The sequence below is a fragment of the Coregonus clupeaformis genome, unplaced genomic scaffold, assembly GCF_020615455.1.
Source record: "Coregonus clupeaformis isolate EN_2021a unplaced genomic scaffold, ASM2061545v1 scaf0571, whole genome shotgun sequence".
NCBI classification, from domain to species: Eukaryota; Metazoa; Chordata; class Actinopteri; order Salmoniformes; family Salmonidae; genus Coregonus; species Coregonus clupeaformis.
The window spans coordinates 28,881-47,813 of record NW_025534026.1 but is presented as its reverse complement, the minus strand read 5'-3'; the positions used below and the strand labels follow the sequence as shown (position 1 = coordinate 47,813).

Here is an 18,933-nt window from a genome sequence, read left to right as displayed (position 1 = left end):
GTAGATAAATATTCAAAGATGTGCACACTTTTTCAAGGTTTTTCAAAAATAACCAAAGTTAAGTGGTTAAATGATTGTGACGCTATTAACTAATTTTGCTGGGGAACCCCTAGCACTCCCTCAAGGACCACTGGTTGAAAACCACTGCTGTAGATCACTGCCGTATGTAGCGCTGGGAGCGCACCGTTTAAGTTTGAAAGTTGAAAAGTTTGTGTGTCTGAAACGCTATGTGATACAGTACAGTTTACACAGCACAGTATATGTTCTGTAGCTACTATTGCACTAAATGGTAACACTTGAATACGTTATGCAAATATGCAACTTGTTTGTTGAAATGTTAATAAATGGGAGCTTCCTCAAGCAGCCATCTCTTTCCCGACAATCCCCTCTGTGCACGAACCCTTACATATGGTAATTAAACATTAAAACACCTGCGGCTTATAGTCCAGTGCGGCTTATATATGTACACATCATTCAATTTAGCTGCTGCGGCTTATACTCCGGTGCGCCTTATAGTGCGGAAAATACGGTCCTTTACTACATTCCTAAAGAAAATGATGTACCTTTTACTCCATACATTTCCCCTGACACCCACAAGTACTCATTACATTTTCAATGCTTAGCAGGACAGGAAAATGGTGTAATTCACACACTTATCAAGAGAACATCCCTGGTCATCCCTACTGCCTCTGATCTGGCAGACTCACTAAACACATGCTAAGTTTGTAAATTATGTCTGAGTGTTGGAGCGTGCCCCTGGCTATCTGTAAATAAATAAAAAACAAGAAAATGGTGCAGTCTGGTTAGCTTAATATAAGGAATTTGAAATGATTTATACTTTTACTTTTGATACTTAAGCACATTTTAGCAATTATATTTACTTGTGATACTTAAGTATATTTTAAACCAAATACTTTTAGACTTTTACTCAAGTAGGATTTTACTGGGTGACTTTCACTTGAGTCATTTTTTATTAAGGTATCTTTACTTTTACTCAAGTATGACAATTGGGTACTTTTTCCCACCACTGTCTTTTAGGTCCCAGTTGTTGCTAGTCAACTTTCAGTGGACAACCCCATGAGTGTCTTTCAGAACCCCTCCTAAAACCCCACCTGTTTTGTTTTATTTCTTGTCAGTGACTTTATTAGTTCCCCCTTCTGTTTGAGTGAAAAAAATGTTGGTTGTCTTGATGGGGAATGTAACAGTGAGCTTGATATGTTTTTTAGTAGATAATTAATCCAGTGTGATGACCATTGCATACCATACAATGCCCATATTGTGCCATCTTAAAATATGGGTTAAAATATTTGGTTATTCTATATTACAGTGAGCTAACATAAATAAATTTGAACACCGTAAAAATGGATGGTAAACATTTTGTCACGTGCGACACGAGTACATCAATAATACAGAGTGATTAACATAGCACACCATTGCTTCCTTGTGATCTTGGTGGAGAAGTTGAAGAAGATGAGAGGAGATGAGGATGAACACCATTGAAGCCAACTAACAGAAGAGGAGCAGAAGAGACTCCAACCTGACTGCTGAAAGAGGAGAGGACACATACACCAGTTCTCTGTAGCCTCTTGCATGGTGATTGTTTCAATACTTGCCCCCTGGAACTGTCATTAAGATGAACCTCTCGTCTCTCTATTTCCCTTACAGGTTTCCTAGGGGAATTATGAGGCGCAAACACAAGAGAGTCATCACGCAGATGACAGGAGAAAAGAGAGGGAGGGGATGAGGTGTTGCCCAGCGACTGAAGACACGCCCGAACCAGCCCCTTGCACTCCTGATCTGAGGACACACATACACGTTAGTTATTTCATTATTTTCTGGTTTGTATAGTGTAGTAGAGTTCTTAAGCTATCTAGAATAGTATCATGTTGGGGGTTAAGACAATGAGATGATTCTATAAGGTTTTCCGGAAAGCAAATTTTCAGAAAGTGTCCCACTTTGCCAATACTCACCCTACTTAAAAGGAAAACCTATCCTTCACATATTCAGTCAGTTTATCTACTGTCTACTCTTTATTATTTATCTTGTGGATGTAAATTCTGGTGTTATACGTAGACTAATAGGTGATCATTTGGAAAGGCGGAATTATACTTTACAAAAAATATTACTACGCAACAATTTCAAAGATTTTACTGAGTTACAGTTCATATAAGTAAATCAGTCAATTGAAATGAATTCATTAGGCCATAATCTATTGATTTCATATGACTGAGAATACAGATATGCATCTGTTGGTCAGAGATACCTTTTAAAAAAAGTGTGGATCAGAAAACCAGTCAATATCTGGTGACCACCATTTGCCCCATGCAGCGCAACACATTTCCTTCGTATAGAGTAGATTAGGCTTTTGATTGTGGACTGTCAATGTTGTCCCACACCTCTTCAATGGCTGCTGCTGTATATTGGCGGGAACTGGAATCCGCTGTTGTACACGTCGATCCAGAGCATCCCTAACATGCTCAACGGGTGACATGTCTGGTGAGTATGCAGGCCATGGAAGAACTGGGACATTTTCAGCTTCCAGGAATTATGTACAGATCCTTGCAAAAACCCTTGAATGTGGGTAACTGGCTTCCAAGGTGTTCTAAAACGTTTTACCGGTTGTGTGTGTGTGTGTGTGTGTGTGTGTGTATACAGTGGGGAGAACAAGTATTTGATAAACTGCCGATTTTGCAGGTTTTCCTACTTACAAAGCATGTAGAGGTCTGTTATTTTTTATCATATGTACACTTCAACTGTGAGAGACGGAATCTAAAACAAAAATCCAGAAAATCACATTATGATTTTTAAGTAATTAATTTGCATTTTATTGCATGACATAAGTATTTGATACATCAGAAAAGCAGAACGTAATATTTGGTACAGAAACCTGTGTTTGCAATTACAGAGATCATATGTTTCCTGTAGGTCTTGACCAGGTTTGCACACACTGCAGCAGGGATTTTGACCCACTCCTCCATACAGACCTTTCTCCAGATCCTTCAGTTTTCGGGGCTGTCACTGGGCAATACGGACTTTCAGATCCCTCCAAAGATGTTCTATTGAGTTCAGGTCTGGAGACTGGCTAGGCCACTCCAGGACCTTGAGATGCTTCTTACGGAGCCACTCCTTAGTTGCCCTGGCTGTGTGTTTCGGGTCGTTGTCATGCTGGAAGACCCAACCACGACCCATCTTCAATGCTCTTACTGAGGGAAGGAGGTTGTTGGCCAAGATACATGGCCCCATCCATCCTCCCCTCAATACGGTGCAGTCGTCCTGTCCCCTTTGCAGAAAAGCATCCCCAAAGAATGATGTTTCCACCTCCATGCTTCACAGTTGGGATGGTGTTCTTGAGGTTGTACTCATCCTTCTTCTTCCTCCAAACACGCGAATGGAGTTTTTACCAAAAAGTTCTATTTTGGTTTCATCTGACCATATGACATTCTCCCAATCCTCTTCTGGATCATCCAAATGCACTCTAGCAAACTTCAGACGGGCCTGGACATGTACTGGCTTAAGCAGGGGGACACGTCTTGCACTGCAGGATTTGAGTCCCTGGCGGCGTAGTGTGTTACTGATGGTAGGCTTTGTTACTTTGGTCCCAGCTCTCTGCAGGTCATTCACTAGGTCCCCCCGTGTGGTTCTGGGATTTTTGCTCACCGTTCTTGTGATCATTTTGACCCCACAGGGTGAGATCTTGCGTGGAGCCCCAGATCAATGGAGATTATCAGTGGTCTTGTATGTCTTCCATTTCCTAATAATTGCTCCCACAGTTGATTTCTTCAAACCAAGCTGCTTACCTATTGCAGATTCAGTCTTCCCAGCCTGATGCAGGTCTACAATTTTGTTTCTGGTGTCCTTTGACAGCTCTTTGGTCTTGGCCATAGTGGAGTTTGGAGTGTGACTGTTTGAGGTTGTGGACAGGTGTCTTTTATACTGATAAGTTCAAACAGGTGCCATTAATACAGGTAACGAGTGGAGGACAGAGGAGCCTCTTAAAGAAGAAGTTACAGGTCTGTGAGAGCCAGAAATCTTGCTTGTTTGTAGGTGACCAAATATTTATTTTCCACCATAATTTGCAAATAAATTCATTTAAAATCCTACAATGTGATTTTCTGGATTTTTTTTCTCAATTTGTCTGTCATAGTTGACGTGTACCTATTATGAAAATTACAGGCCTCTCATCTTTTTAAGTGGGAGAACTTGCACAATTGGTGGCTGACTAAATACTTTTTTTCCCCACTGTAGCTATACAGACCACATACTCCCATGACTACGTAATAATCAAATGCTCTAAAGTGACTCGACATTTCCTTTGAAGGTACAATTGCAAGCAGCACTGGCATTGCAAGCAGCACTGTATTAATGAAGGCTCTTCCAAAACCCAAAGGAATAAATGAGAAGTGAAAACGTGGCTGTCTGAAATGGCATCCAATTTCCTATATAGTGCGCTACTTCTGATCAGAGCCTATGTGGCTCTGGTAAAAGGTAGTGCCCTATATAGGGAATAGGGTGACATTTCGGACAAAAACCATGAAAAAGAACTGCGGCAGCACATGAAATCCAAATCAGTGCTAGACTAGTTTGTTGGATATAGCTTACTGTAGGTGGAAATGTCAATCTCTTCTGGGAGCTCTGCCTCGTTGACCTCGAAGCGGTCCTGCACATCGTTCAGGGTCTTGGCGTCGGTCTCGTCGGACACAAAGGTCACGGCCAGACCTTTCGTCCCAAACCTGCCGGCACGTGCCACTCTGTGCAGGTAGGTGTCGGAATCCTCGGGCATGTCGTAGTTGAAGACAATGTTGACGCGCTCAATGTCCATCCCTCGGCCAAACAGGTTGGTGGCCACCAGGATCCGCCTCTGGAAGTCCTTGAACTGCTGGTACCGGGAAAGCCTGGGTGAGGAAGGGGGGCATTCATAGATTTAGAATGAGTAGAACAGGCATCATGCTTCCTGCTTCACTCCTGTGGTACACAAACTGACCAACAAACATGTCTGAGTGAAAGTTATTGTTCAGTCCCTCCGGATAACAGCTTCTGCTATTATAGAAAACGTGCACGTAAATGGAAGATTCTCAATTTGATTGCTCATCTCAGTCCTCTCGCCTCCGTTTGAAAAAAGGTCAAAAGTAACCGAGGGGAGGAAATGTGGAAACAAATGCGCTTGTATGAAATGAGACTCCATCATTTGCGCGTCATCATGCAAATAATGTTTACAGGGGTGGAATGGCATAAAATAAACGTTTTGGTTCACCAGCCACTGTGGCAGGTAGATTTAAAAATCTACCAGCCACCCACCCCCCCGCTAAAATGACACCAACAAAATAATGGATGAGCATGCTTTGTAATGTTTCTAAAACAATAAATGTTTTACTAGTAAGAAGTAATGTGGTATATTGTTTAATTTCATTTTTTGTGACCCGAGTCTTTTAACCAAAATACCACAGACGAGACAACATGTTCACCTGCCCTTTTAAGGGCTGGAGGTTACCGTGGATACACAACTCAAGTCATGTTTGTGCCTGTGAGATTGAGTCTGACTAGCAATAGAAGAGTTGTCTGTTCCCTAGCAGTTGAAACTCAAACATAGAAAAACAACCTAGCTTGTGAACAAAACAATGTAAATAGCCAAGAAACCCAAGGACAAAGTCTCACTTCAGTAGACTTCAGTTTCAAGTAAATTAGACCAGCCAGGCTGTGTTGCAGTGCGAGGTGGAATAGGCTATATAGAATTCGTAGTTCTTTGACTTAATTTACCAGCTATGAAACAAAATGGCAGATATACTTTGAAAACAACTACTGCAGCATTTATTTTACTATAAAATGTGATCATACTTTTAATTCACAAATGCGAGTGAAATGCTCAAACTGTGGAGCCCTGACCACCCGCCAACGAGGCTGGTGAAAGACATCTTACCCACCAATGCCAAATCTACCCGCATTTGGCAGGTGTTAATTTTAGGCCCTGGGTGGAATCCCAAATTAAACGTGTAAAGTAGTAAGACATTTAGTTAGTTGTGCTAGACATTTTATAGATAAAACAATAAGTAGCATATTGTTTTTAAATATGTGCATGCTTTTCTCCGTCGAGTAAACAGCTGATTCAAAGCGGGAGTGGCAAATCACAAAACTCTTCCGCGAAGGACACTTGTGCTTCCTCACGCCTCTGTTTGCCTACTAACTAATTGACACACTACTCGACCGGTTATCGGTTTACGGATGAGAGAGGAGTCGAGGAGAGGACATTCTTTTGCCCAAATCAGAATTTCCCAATGAAAGCAGAGACCCAATCCCATATCGACCCCTAAACCCTACGCACTTGTTGAAAAGTGAGAGGATTTGAAGTGTACGCAGTATCGTAATATTTGATAGGGTAGGGGGATGTTTCACAATACTGCTTACACCAATCAAAGCCTCTCAGATTTCAACAAGTGCATTCCCCTCCGTCAGAACCCACCTCTCCTCCTGGGCCATGCCCCTGTGGATGGCAGGGAAGTTCTGCTCCACCAGCAGCTGAGACAGAGCCACACAGCGTTGCACTGACTTCACAAAGATCACCACCTACATACAGGGGGAAGAGAACGGTTCTGTCTACCCTGTGGACTGTTGAAAAACAAATTATAGTCCCACTAAGCCCAAACCAGATTGGATGGCGTATCGCTGCAGAATGCTGTGGTAGCCTTGCTGGTTAAGTGTGCCCTGAATTCTAAATAAATCACAGACAGTGTCAACAGCAAAGCATCCCCACACCATAACACCACCTCCATGCTTTACGATGGGAACTACACATGGAGATCATCTGTTCACCCACACCGCTTCTCACAAAGACACGGCAGTTGGAACCAAAAATATACCATTTGGACTCCAGACCAAAGGACACATTTCCACCGGTCTAATGTCCATTGCTCATGTTTCTTGGCCCAAGCAGGTCTCTTCTTAGTAGTGGTTTCTTTCCAGCAATTTGACCATGAAGGCCCGATTCACGCAGTCTCCTCTGAACAGTTGATGTTGAGATGTGTCTGTTACTTGAACTGTGTGAAGGGTGCTATTTGAAGAATCTCAAATATATTTTGATTTGTTTAACACTTTTTGGGTTACTACATGATTCCATGTCTTATTTCATAGTTTTGATGTCTTCACTATTATTCTACAATGTAGAAACTAGTAAAAAATAAAGAAAAACCCTGGAATGAGTATGTGTCCAAACTTTTGACTGGTAGTGTACATTGAAACATGTTTTCAATTGACCGTTCATCTTTGACGTTTCAACGTACTCCTTGCTCCCGTCACTCACATTCTCACACATCTGGCACCATCCCCCCTGTCCTACTCACCCAGCTGCTCCAGCATCTTGTCACACTCGTCAAGGACAAAGTGCTTGACGTTCTTCAGGTTGAGAGTCTTGTTGCGGATGAGGGCCAGGATGCGGCCGGGCGTTCCGACCACGATGTGGGGGCAGTTCTTCTTCAGCACGTCCTCGTCCTTATTGATGGACAGGCCCCCAAAGAACACGGCCGCCTTGACGGTGGGCATGTACTTGGAGAAGCGCTCGTACTCTTTGCTGATCTGGAAGGCCAGCTCTCGTGTGTGGCACATCACCAGCACAGACACCTGGTAGACCGAGAGAGAGGTAGGGGAGGATGTTTAATACAGAGCTCTCTGGACATCAGAGAAACAAAAGGCACACACACAAGATTATCCAATAGAAAAGCGCTGTGTAAACAGTGGGATTAAAAGGAGAACAAATTCAGACTGCAATAGTGTTGGCGATTAGAAGTAAACACTTTCTTATGCAAGTCTCCCTCCACGCCCCTTGTCTCTAAGGGGTGGTTTCCCGGATACAGATTAAGCCTATTCCTCAACTAAAAAGCACTCAATGGATTCTCCATTGAAATGGCTGCTTCCACAATGTAGAGGTGAATTTCATTTTTCAACCACTCACCTGCCCGTCCACGGGCTCAATCTGCTGCAGGGTGGCCAGTACAAACACAGCTGTCTTGCCCATACCAGACTTGGCCTGGCACAGGATGTCCATGCCCAGGATGGCCTGTGGGATGCACTCGTGTTGGACTGAAAGACAGAAACACAAGTCAGAAGTATGATGTGATGCTTGAAGGGGCATACATGTATAACTCATAGTCTGAGTCCCAAATGACACACTATATAGTGGATTACTTTCGACCAGGGCCCATATATAGCGCACTACTTTTGACCAAAGCCCCATGGGCCCTGGTCAAAAGTATTACACTAAAATCAGGAATAGGTTGCCATTTGAGACACACATAGAACAAACTAAGTCAGAGACGGTCCTTGGTTGAAGGTGGGCAGTGCCTGTGAGACTCACCTTCAGAGGGATGTTCAAAGCCACAGTCAACAATGGCGCGGAGCAGCTCTGGTTTGAGCAGGAAGTCTCGGAAGCCGGAGCTGTGGATGGAAACGTAAGAGCCCTTTACCTCCTTCTTGCCCACTGGTGTGGCAGTCTCTGGGGCAACCTGTGGCTCCTCATCCTCTTCATAGTCCAACAGCTCGTTGTCAACGTCGTTCTCTGCCATGCTACAGAAGGAGTAGTTGTGTTAGTTGAAACTAGGAAAGACTGGAGACTAGTGGGGTGGGGGGGGGGGGGGCTGTATCAACAATACAGTATATTCAGAAGGTAAATTGAAATGCCAATTCAATAATCTATATAAAATTCCTCACCATCTATCAATCAAAGCTTGATGATGATTTCATTATTTGAATCAGCTGTATAGTGCTACGGCAAAAACCAAAACGTGCACCCCTTGGGGTCCCTAGGTTCGAGTTTGGGAAACGCTGGTCTAACATGTATTCCTACATAGCATTGGCTGGCTGCTAATAACGCTTGTAGCAGGCCGCACTCACAGCACCGCTTGTCACCGCCAAAGTTGGATAGTATGCAAAATGGGAAGCGAATACATTTTGCACATAATCATAACAATTTACCTAGCTAGAAACAAGGATTGGACCAGCGACCACCCTGTAACGTTAGTTAGCCAGTTGCCCGATTCAATCAAGTTGAACAGGGAGTCATGCCTCACTCTCCGCACAAACAATGGCAGCCGTCTCCTCTCATTCAAACTTTGTGGCAGCAAAGTGCTATAAGGTCCATAATAGGTTCAAAATGCAAGGTGCATATTCAGAAATAACGTTGGCTCAAATTAATAACGAGTAAGACATTTCTAGGGTCTAACTTCACCTAATGTAATTCTCGGAACCAACCTGCGACACACTGCTAGCATAAATTAACTGCTAACTGACATGACCGTGCTAGTACTAGCTCGACGCAATGCTAAATGTGTTAGCTAGCCAGATCGCACAAGGTTTTAGCAAAGATTACAACACAAATATACTCGAACATGGCTGCTATTTATGGGCGTTATGGAAAGAGAAATAGATGTTTCAACTTTACAATCCATGCAGATATTGAAAATTACTCAATACAGTGCATTTGTTATGCAATTAAAATACACTTACTTTTCGGTGTTAATTCAAATCGGCTTCGAGTATCACTGCTAGCTACGTTCACAGGGGCAGTCCTCAAGTACTTTCGTCCGGAAGCGCTGGGTTACTGTATTCGTAGCCACTATTGGTACATTTTTAAGACAATCTCCCCAAACCGGTCTGAAAACTAGCCTATTCAAATGCCGATCTTGAAAATGCCAGCAAAAATGGCGGGATTTCACCAGCTCCCCTAAACTTAATTGTGGGCATCATCTCTCGTTTGACAACACTGGCATGAAAAAAGTACACTGTGATAGCCTTATTCAGCAATAATGTAAATTATAGCTACGTATGACTAGGTTTCATCTTCCAGAAATGATGTCTGAATTTAGATTAGATTAGTTTATTAGTCACATACATAGGGTCGCAGATGTAATTGCAGGTTACAGTGAAATTCTTAAGCTCTGAACTCCAACAATGCAGGTCAAAAAGATAAGTGAATGAAACAATAATTAAAAATAATCATATACATAATATATACATATTTATTTACAACATTTACAAATAAAAAGCCTGCATTCATCCAGTTTGTATACATTATGATAGATGTGTGACATGAAGCTATATGAGGCATTTTGGGCATAGGGGTTAACAATGACGGTCTTGAACAAATAGGCATTTGGCTTAAAACATTTATTCATAATTGGCAATATGTGGGCCTGCCCTGATCATATCAGCTTACCACATCTGTCTTCCCTCACGAAACCCATCAATGATTTGATTTATTTGACTATAATAATTTGATTGTTCCACATTATTGACACTAAATAGATGTTATTTTAACTGTAGCTATTAAAAGTCCAACAGTGGGAGTGTGCAGAGTGCAGACTGATGATGGCGACTTTAATTCCTGACTATTTCAGTCATTGTCAAAAGAGGGCAACATTTATCCATTAAATACGATAAAACCTCAATGAACCAAAGTGAATTGGGTTACATTGTAAACTTTTTTAGAGATTTCGTATGTGATCAGAAACAATGCATTAATTTCCCGGAGTGGTCGCTCTGCGCTGTGTTAGTTGACGTAATCATGTACAATGGCATGACGTAATCTAGGAGCCTATGACGTAAACGCACTCAAGAAAAGGTTCAGTGCCTACTTTTGGCTCAGTTGAGTTGATGATTTGCAAAGGACAGTCATCCTCATGTTCAAATAAATTACTTTGAGTGGACAAAGAAGAAATTATGTGTGAGTACAGCAAAACTGGCCAGGATTTTATAAAAATAAAATGTAAATGTATTTTTAAATGTAATTGTTTATTTTTTTAAATGTCAGGTCCAATCTGAAGGGTGCCTGAAAGCACAATGGATAGAAATCATAAACGGTTGAGAAGAATTCTTCTAAAAGTGAGTCTCATAAGTGAAAAAAAATGCTTGTTTATTCTGGGGCTCTCTCTCTTGATATGTAATGAGGCTATCTTCTTGGTAGTATAGCCTATATGCTGTAAAAACGGATTGATATGATTTATTGTTGGAAAAGTGGGCATAATAATGGAGGGCTCAAGTTAAATGTATTTCCTTATGTTCCTCTACCCCAGGCTGGGACCCTCCAAGCTAGTCCTGGAGAGCAGGTGCTCCAGACAGACGTCCATGCCACTGGCCATGATGGACTAAGGCTGCCATCCCTGGTAGATTGCCCCAAGGACGGCCCCCTAAAGGTCAGAAACTGCTTTTAGTTCTGTTGCAAAACGTCTGGTTGTAACGGAGACCAGTTGGTTGTAATCTAGTAATATGACGTGTTGAAAACCAGTTTACAATGAGATAATGACGCCAGTAAGACACATGGGTCACCTACTAGTTAGAACTAATTGTATTGGAATTCTGATTTTAATTCTAATTCTAAGGTTGACCCTTTTTATTTATTTTTATGTGACATGTCACTCAGTACCATCATGCCTATGGTGAAAGAGGTGGTTTCTATGGTGATATGATTTTCCCACTGTTGTTATTTGTCTCAGAACCTTGTGCCAAAGCCCCCACATGGCCCCAGGCCCAGCCGAGAGGCCAAGATGGCCAAGGCAGAAAAGAAGGCCAGAGAGGCTATCAAGGCTAGAAGGGCTAGGGAGGCTAAGGCAGGGGTGAAAAAACCAAGCCACCAAGTAGTTGGTGTATTGGCACTGCCTCCACCTCTTCTATCTCCAACAACCAGTTACAGTGAGTATTGATCACCACTTCCAAAAAACGTGGATTTATTGATAGAATTCTAAAAGGATACAGTGGGGGAAAAAAGTATTTAGTCAGCCACCAATTGTGCATGTTCTCCCACTTAAAAAGATGAGAGACGCCTGTAATTTTCATCATAGGTACACGTCAACTATGACAGACAAATTGAGAAAAAAATATCCTGAAAATCACATTGTAGGATTTTTAATGAATTTATTTGCAAATTATGGTGGAAAATAAGTATTTGGTCACCTACAAACAAGCAAGATTTCTGGCTCTCACAGACCTGTAACTTCTTCTTTAAGAGGCTCCTCTGTCCTCCACTCGTTACCTGTATTAATGGCACCTGTTTGAACTTGTTATCAGTATAAAAGACACCTGTCCACAACCTCAAACAGTCACACTCCAAACTCCACTATGGCCAAGACCAAAGAGCTGTCAAAGGAAACCAGAAACAAAATTGTAGACCTGCACCAGGCTGGGAAGACTGAATCTGCAATAGGTAAGCAGCTTGGTTTGAAGAAATCAACTGTGGGAGCAATTATTAGGAAATAGAAGACATACAAGACCACTGATAATCTCCCTCGATCTGGGGCTCCATGCAAGATCTCACCCCGTGGGGTCAAAATGATCACAAGAACGGTGAGCACAAATCCCAGAACCACACGGGGGGACCTAGTGAATGACCTGCAGAGAGCTGGGACCAAAGTAACAAAGCCTACCATCAGTAACACACTACGCCGCCAGGGACTCAAATCCTGCAGTGCCAGATGTGTCCCCCTGCTTAAGCCAGAACATGTCCAGGCCTGTCTGAAGTTTGCTAGAGTGCATTTGGATGATCCAGAAGAGGATTGGGAGAATGTCATATGGTCAGATGAAACCAAAATAGAACTTTTTGGTAAAAACTCAACTCGTTGTGTTTGGAGGACAAAGAATGCTGAGTTGCATCCAAAGAACACCATACCTACTTTGAAGCATGGGGGTGGAAACATCATGCTTTGGGGCTGTTTTTCTGCAAAGGGACCAGGACGACTGATCCGTGTAAAGGAAAGAATGAATGGGGCCATGTATCGTGAGATTTTTAGTGAAAACCTCCAGCAGGGCATTGAAGATGAAACATGGCTGGGTCTTTCAGCATGACAATGATCCCAAACACACCGCCCGGGCAACGAAGGAGTGGCTTCGTAAGAAGCATTTCAAGGTCCTGGAGTGGCCTAGCCAGTCTCCAGATCTCAACCCCATAGAAAATCTTTGGAGGGAGTTGAAAGTCTGTGTTGCCCAGCGACAGCCCCAAAACATCACTGCTCTAGAGGAGATCTGCATGGAGGAATGGGCCAAAATACCAGCAACAGTGTGTGAAAACCTTGTGAAGACTTACAGAAAACGTTTGACCTGTGTCATTGCCAACAAAGGGTATATAACAAAGTATTGAGAAACTTTTGTTATTGACCAAATACTTATTTTCCACCATAATTTGCAAATAAATTCATAAAAAATCCTACAATGTGATTTTCTGGATTTTGATAAATTACAGGCCTCTCTCATCTTTTTAAGTGGGAGAACTTGCACAATTGGTGGCTGACTAAATACTTTTTTTCCCCACTGTATATGGTGGAATGACTTTGAGTTATACATGTATGCCCCTTCAAGCATCACATCATACTTAGACTCTCCTCTTTCTGTAGGTGTCCTGCCAGCTATCAAGAAGGGCACTAAAGTGACTAAAGTGGAGACAACAGGTGGGTGTTGGTGACACAGTGTTTATTCCTGATTGCACAACCTCAATAGAATCGTTGCTGTGGTAACTAGCTTGTTCGGTGGTAATTCTGATTGCCTTATGTTTTAGAACTCCCAGGTCCCGTGACACCTGAGGACGGGGAGATAATGATCTCCTTTCCATCTGTTGATGACCCCCTGACACCAAAGAGTGATGTCACCTCTGAGGCGGAGCGCGATGATGCTTCCCATCCAATTTCACCTGAGGAGTTCTCTCTAACAGACTACCTGAAGTCTCACCCGTGAGTCCTGCTGTGAACCTCATTATGTGCAGAAAAAATATAATCTATGTAAACACTAGTTTAAGTTGCCAATGATTCCTGGTGTTTGTTTGTTTTCCAGTCAGAGAAAGCTTATCAGGAAGTTCCTCAAACAAATGGTAAGTCCCACAAGGAGCTTCAGGGCACAGCAAATGTGTTTGTGAGTAACATCCTGAAAAGGGCCAAGGAGGACCTCTTCTCTTCTGGTGAGGATGACCTGGAGACCACCAATCCAGGCACCACTCTGACCGTAGAGAGGCTCTCCAGCATCTTCTCACAGCTGTTCAGGGACGTGTCTGAGAGTGCCCAGGAGAACGCCAGACGCATCCACCACATGAGGTCCGGGAGTAGGAACAACAGTCGGAGTAGGAGTCTCACTTTGTCATCACAGGGATCGAGCCAGTCCAACATGCCAGAGTTGGCGTTAAACCTCTGTCAGCTGGTAGAGTGCGTGGATGCTGAAACAAACCCCATGCTATCTCTGGAACATCCAAGTGTGTCCTGCTCTGACAGCAGTGGCCTGCACCCCCTTCCAGAGCAGGGCTGGATGGAGGAGCATATTGGCTCAGCCCTACTAGGTCAGTTGTCCACCATTCAGGCAGACATGGGCGAGTTAGAGAACCTCACCAGACCTCTGCCACTGGCAAATGGAGACGACAGCTCATCCAATAGGTCGTCAGGGTCGTCCACTGCCGCATCTCCATCCACCTGCCTGTATTCTCCAGATGTGGCCTCAGAGGGAAGGGCCCACTACAGCTGGAGTCGCTCTGGGTCTTCACAGGGATCAAGATGGACTGCCAGCACTCCCAGCATTCCCAGGTCTGGGCATGGCGGCAGAAGAAGCAGCCAGACCACCACTCCCACCACTGGCCACAGAGAGGCAGGAGTCACAACCAGTAACATCTTTGATGTTATTAATCATCTGACGCACTCCGACACTGACCGGAAACTCAACCAGGAGTTCAGCAGTGAGGATGATGTTTCACTGAATGATATCATGGACATGAAGTTCACCCCGGCAGTGGAACCCCTGGGGCAGATCCTGTCCTCATGGAGGCTGGTCAACAGAATCTTCAGGAGGAAGGTCCACTACTTTGGGAAGGAGCTCATCTGCAAGGTGTATCAGATGCTTCTGGACACCGGTATGGGCAGGAAGCCAATGGCCCGCCAGAGCAGGTCCGAGCCCATCCTGAAAGACCTGGCTGCCAACCATAGGCTCTCCAATGAATTCTTCACAGATGTGCTGTATATGTTCATCCAACGGGCCATTAAGAATCTGCTGGAGAACTTCTTGGGTCTGCCGACCACCCCACCGGGTAGAGACATTATGTGGAATGACAACTTCAACTGGATGTATAGGGATGGCTGTGGGGACACCTGCACATCCAGCGAAGAGGAGTTGTGGGACAGTGACTCCACCTGGTCACGTGGGCTTGGGGAGGAGGAGGGGGCAGAGCCTCTTGGGAGGTGGGCCGCTCAGTTGGAGAGGGGCAGCTCCCTGACCCTCCAGTCCTCCGGCTCCCTCTCCGATGACAACAAGGAGGCACTAGGTTAGTTATTATGTTGTTTATATCGTCTTTTGCCCCTCCCATTCCCCTTCTCTCTTTTCCCTTATTGTCATGAAGGGTATTTTCCTTTTCTCTCTCCTCTTTTTTTCTTCTTTTTCTATAAAGTGTTTGGAGACATTTTGTGTGTGAAGTAACACCTTTAATCACGTGTCAAACTCATTCCACGGAGGGCCGGGTGTCTGCGGGTTTTCACTCCACACTTGATTGATGAATTAAGGTCACTATATAGTACGAAACTCCCCTCACCTGGTTGTCTAGGTCTTAATTGAAAGGAAAAAACAAAAACCTGCAGACACTCGGCCCTCCATGGAATGAGTTTGATACCCCTGCTTTAAATCAATGTTGATTTGACTAGGGGCCATCTGCCAGGTCCTGACCACCATGGTGGGAGACATCCTGAACAGGACCTGCAACGACGATTACAAGGCCAGGCTCATCATCCAGAAAGGTACATTTATAACCTGTTTTACCCATATGACCAGTAATAACCATGTAATAACCAGTGTATTATCATTATAGTAAATGTACTAGATACTGTATAGTGCTATACATGGATGTGGCTTTGAATCAGTTCAGATTATTAGTGTATTTTCTTAGGATTGGATTCCGGTGCCAGGGACAGGTTCCCTGACACTCCGTGTCCTTCTTCATCAGAGGAAGAAGAGGAGTTGGTCACGAGTGTCATGACTGTCTCATACCCTAAACCATCCACCTCAACCCAGGCAGCATGGACTCTGGACGTTTTTCTGCCCAGACCCTGCCAGGATGAAGAGAAGGTGGTCCCTAACCTCACGAAGGTCAAACCCTTCCTTGATGAAGAAGAGGTAGTCCCCAGCACCTCCATCAAGGACGACTCTGTGACGACCACCCATGCAGCACGGGCAGCTCCTTCCCAGACCCTGGAAGAAGAGGTGGGGGGAGCTGAGGTCTCTGAGGTGAGTGACCGCTCCCTGATGCCCACCAAGGCCAGGCAGGACCTCCTGGAGAAGATTCCCTCCCTACTACCGGGCGAGAGCCTTATTGAGGAGGACATCCTCCTTCGCAGCACTCCCTGTGCCACCGTCATGAGCCCACATACCCTGAAGTTTATCCTCCAAGGCATCATGTGCCGACTGGAGGCCTCAGAGTCCCCCCAGGCAAGGAGGGCCAATGACCCCTTCAGGCTGATGAAGAATCTCTTTCTGGAGGTCCAGCATGCCCTGACGTATGCTGACATCTCTGTCCTCTTCGGCCTGGAGGAGAGCATCCAATTCAGGGGGAAGGATGCGGTGAAGGCCATCGTGAAGACTGCGGCTAAAAGGTTGTGTCTGCGTTCGGACTCCAACCGGGCTCAACTGCGTGCCGCACGCTCTGGTGGCGAGGGAGCCATCGGGTGCATGGCGGACACCATCGCACAAGTCATAGATGACTATTCCGAGGACTGGAGTTCCGACGGCCATTTTGGAGCCAGGAGGAGCCGTGCAAGTGGGAGGTCACGCTCCTTAACCTCCTCAAGGAGTGACGTCACCCTCACCAAGGAGCTCCTGGCCCGGAGGGAAACCCTGGAAGATGACCTAGAGGAGATGGCTGATGACAGCACTGGTTTGGAGAAGACCAGTGTAAGCTCAGCCATCTCTGAGAGGTCCCAGGTAATTAGCTACCCTTCTGAGAGCACCGAGGCCAGTAGCAGCGCCCTCTCCACAGACCTCGAGGACAGCACCTCCACACAGGTGAGACAGCCAAGAACCAGTAGATTGTTTAGTTAATTGGGCAGTTTGATTGTGAGGCATCGACTCATATCTGTTTCTCTCTCTACTAAGAAGAAAGAGGCTATGAAGGAAGAAGTGAGGAAGTCAGGAGAGGAAGCGAGGAAATAACAAGGACCAGAAGAAGAACAAGGTGGCTCCTCTTGGCAATGATAGTAAGTCCTCATTTCTGTCAGTCAACATGTGCATCTGTCTTCAGCACACTATTGGAATGTAAGGACGGGAGACTATGATGAAGTTATCAGGGTCTTATTCATTAGCCACTAACTGGAAGACAGACTAAAACAGGGAGGAACTTCCTTGAACTTGCCAATAACAAATGCCTGTGTGCCCTAATGAAGACGACCCTGATTTCATGCCCTGTTCTCTGTCACCTGTTCAGGTACCGTGGCTGCAGATGAGCCGAAGAAAAAAAACAGGCTCTCCTCCCGCGGATCACAGCCGCCCTGGCAAAACTATTTTGCTTCCCCTGCAAAAAAAGATGCAAAAAGTAACTGTGCAGAAGACGAGTTTGGGAAACCCGTTTAAGTCAATCAAAAAAATGTTTTACAGACCCACCTGCATGCTATAGATTCTTAAGGTCAATTTGCTGTCTACTGTATCATTGTTATGAGTATGTTCACTGTGCCAGTCATATCCCAGTATAGGATTTTTCTTTTGTTTGCCTGTTAGTGGGCAAATTTAGTGGGCGCTCATGGTGGGTGTCTTTTAGCAGTGGTGTATAGTACTTAAGTAGTACTTTCAAGTATTTTTACTTAAGTAGTTTTTTGGGGCATCTGTACTTTACTTTACTATTTATATTTTTGTCTACTTTTACTTCACTACATTCCTAAAGAAAATGATGTACCTTTTACTCCATACATTTCCCCTGACACCCACAAGTACTCATTACATTTTCAATGCTTAGCAGGACAGGAAAATGGTGTAATTCACACACTTATCAAGAGAACATCCCTGGTCATCCCTACTGCCTCTGATCTGGCAGACTCACTAAACACATGCTAAGTTTGTAAATTATGTCTGAGTGTTGGAGCGTGCCCCTGGCTATCTGTAAATAAATAAAAAACAAGAAAATGGTGCAGTCTGGTTAGCTTAATATAAGGAATTTGAAATGATTTATACTTTTACTTTTGATACTTAAGCACATTTTAGCAATTACATTTACTTGTGATAAAGTATATTTTAAACCAAATACTTTTACTCAAGTAGGATTTTACTGCGTGACTTTCACTTTTACTTGAGTCATTTTTTATTAAGGTATCTTTACTTTTAATCAAGTATGACAATTGGGTACTTTTTCCACCACTGTCTTTTAGGTCCCAGTTGTTGCTAGTCAACTTTCAGTGGACAACCCCATGAGTGTCTTTCAGAACCCCTCCTAAAACCCCACCTGTTTTGTTTTATTTCTTGTCAGTGACTTTGTTAGTTCCCCCTTCTGTTTGAGTGAAAAAAAATGTTGGTTGTCTTGATGGGGAATGTAACAGTGAGCTTGATATGTTTTTTAGTAGATCATTAAACCAGTGTGATGACCATTGCATACCATACAATGCCCATATTGTGCCATCTTAAAATATGGGTAAAAATATTTGGTTATTCTATATTACAGTGAAACTTGAGCTAACATAAATAAATTTGAACACCGTAAAAATGGATGGTAAACATTTTGTCACGTGTGACACGTGTACATCAATAATACAGAGTGATTAACATAGCACACCATTGCTTCCTTGTGATCTTGGTGGAGAAGTTGAAGAAGATGAGAGGAGATGAGGATGAACACCATTGAAGCCAACAAACAGAAGAGGAGCAGAAGAGACTCCAACCTGACTGCTGAAAGAGGAGAGGACACATACACCAGTTCTCTGTAGCCTCTTGCATGGTGATTGTTTCAATACTTGCCCCCTG

General features: G+C 43.9%; 2 protein-coding genes across 2 annotated transcripts; one reads left to right on the top strand and one right to left on the bottom strand.

The window, feature by feature from the left end:
- Positions 1-4,561: 4,561 nt before the first annotated feature.
- On the bottom strand, positions 4,562-9,593 carry LOC121532989 (spliceosome RNA helicase DDX39B-like). Its single transcript, XM_045215983.1, has 7 exons — positions 9,490-9,593; positions 8,342-8,550; positions 7,940-8,067; positions 7,332-7,608; positions 6,593-6,600; positions 6,455-6,558; positions 4,562-4,892 (listed from the first exon to the last, which is right to left on the bottom strand). Exons 2-7 carry the CDS (start codon positions 8,547-8,549, stop codon positions 4,577-4,579), a joined length of 1,041 nt encoding a protein of 346 aa, XP_045071918.1. The 5' UTR covers position 8,550; positions 9,490-9,593; the 3' UTR covers positions 4,562-4,576.
- A 4,531-nt stretch (positions 9,594-14,124) lies between these two features.
- On the top strand, positions 14,125-17,748 carry LOC121532990. The gene is made up of 3 exons (XM_045215981.1): positions 14,125-15,265; positions 15,639-15,731; positions 15,881-17,748. The coding sequence occupies exons 1-3, from the start codon at positions 14,125-14,127 to the stop codon at positions 17,026-17,028; spliced, it is 2,382 nt and encodes a 793-aa protein (XP_045071916.1). The 3' UTR covers positions 17,029-17,748.
- The last annotated feature ends 1,185 nt before the right edge of the window (positions 17,749-18,933 follow it).

Excerpts from the sequence above, each read along its gene's own strand:
- LOC121532990 (XM_045215981.1), top strand. The coding sequence starts at position 14,125 with ATGCCAGAGTTGGCGTTAAACCTCTGTCAGCTGGTAGAGTGCGTGGAT. Across the intron at positions 15,266-15,638 it reads TGACAACAAGGAGGCACTAG|GGGCCATCTGCCAGGTCCTG; the intron begins GTTAGTTATTAT and ends TGATTTGACTAG. Across the intron at positions 15,732-15,880 it reads CAGGCTCATCATCCAGAAAG|GATTGGATTCCGGTGCCAGG; the intron begins GTACATTTATAA and ends GTATTTTCTTAG.
- LOC121532989 (XM_045215983.1), bottom strand. The coding sequence starts at position 8,549 with ATGGCAGAGAACGACGTTGACAACGAGCTGTTGGACTATGAAGAGGAT. Across the intron at positions 7,609-7,939 it reads TTGAGCCCGTGGACGGGCAG|GTGTCTGTGCTGGTGATGTG; the intron begins GTGAGTGGTTGA and ends TCGGTCTACCAG. Across the intron at positions 4,893-6,454 it reads GGCATGGCCCAGGAGGAGAG|GCTTTCCCGGTACCAGCAGT; the intron begins GTGGGTTCTGAC and ends TTCCTCACCCAG.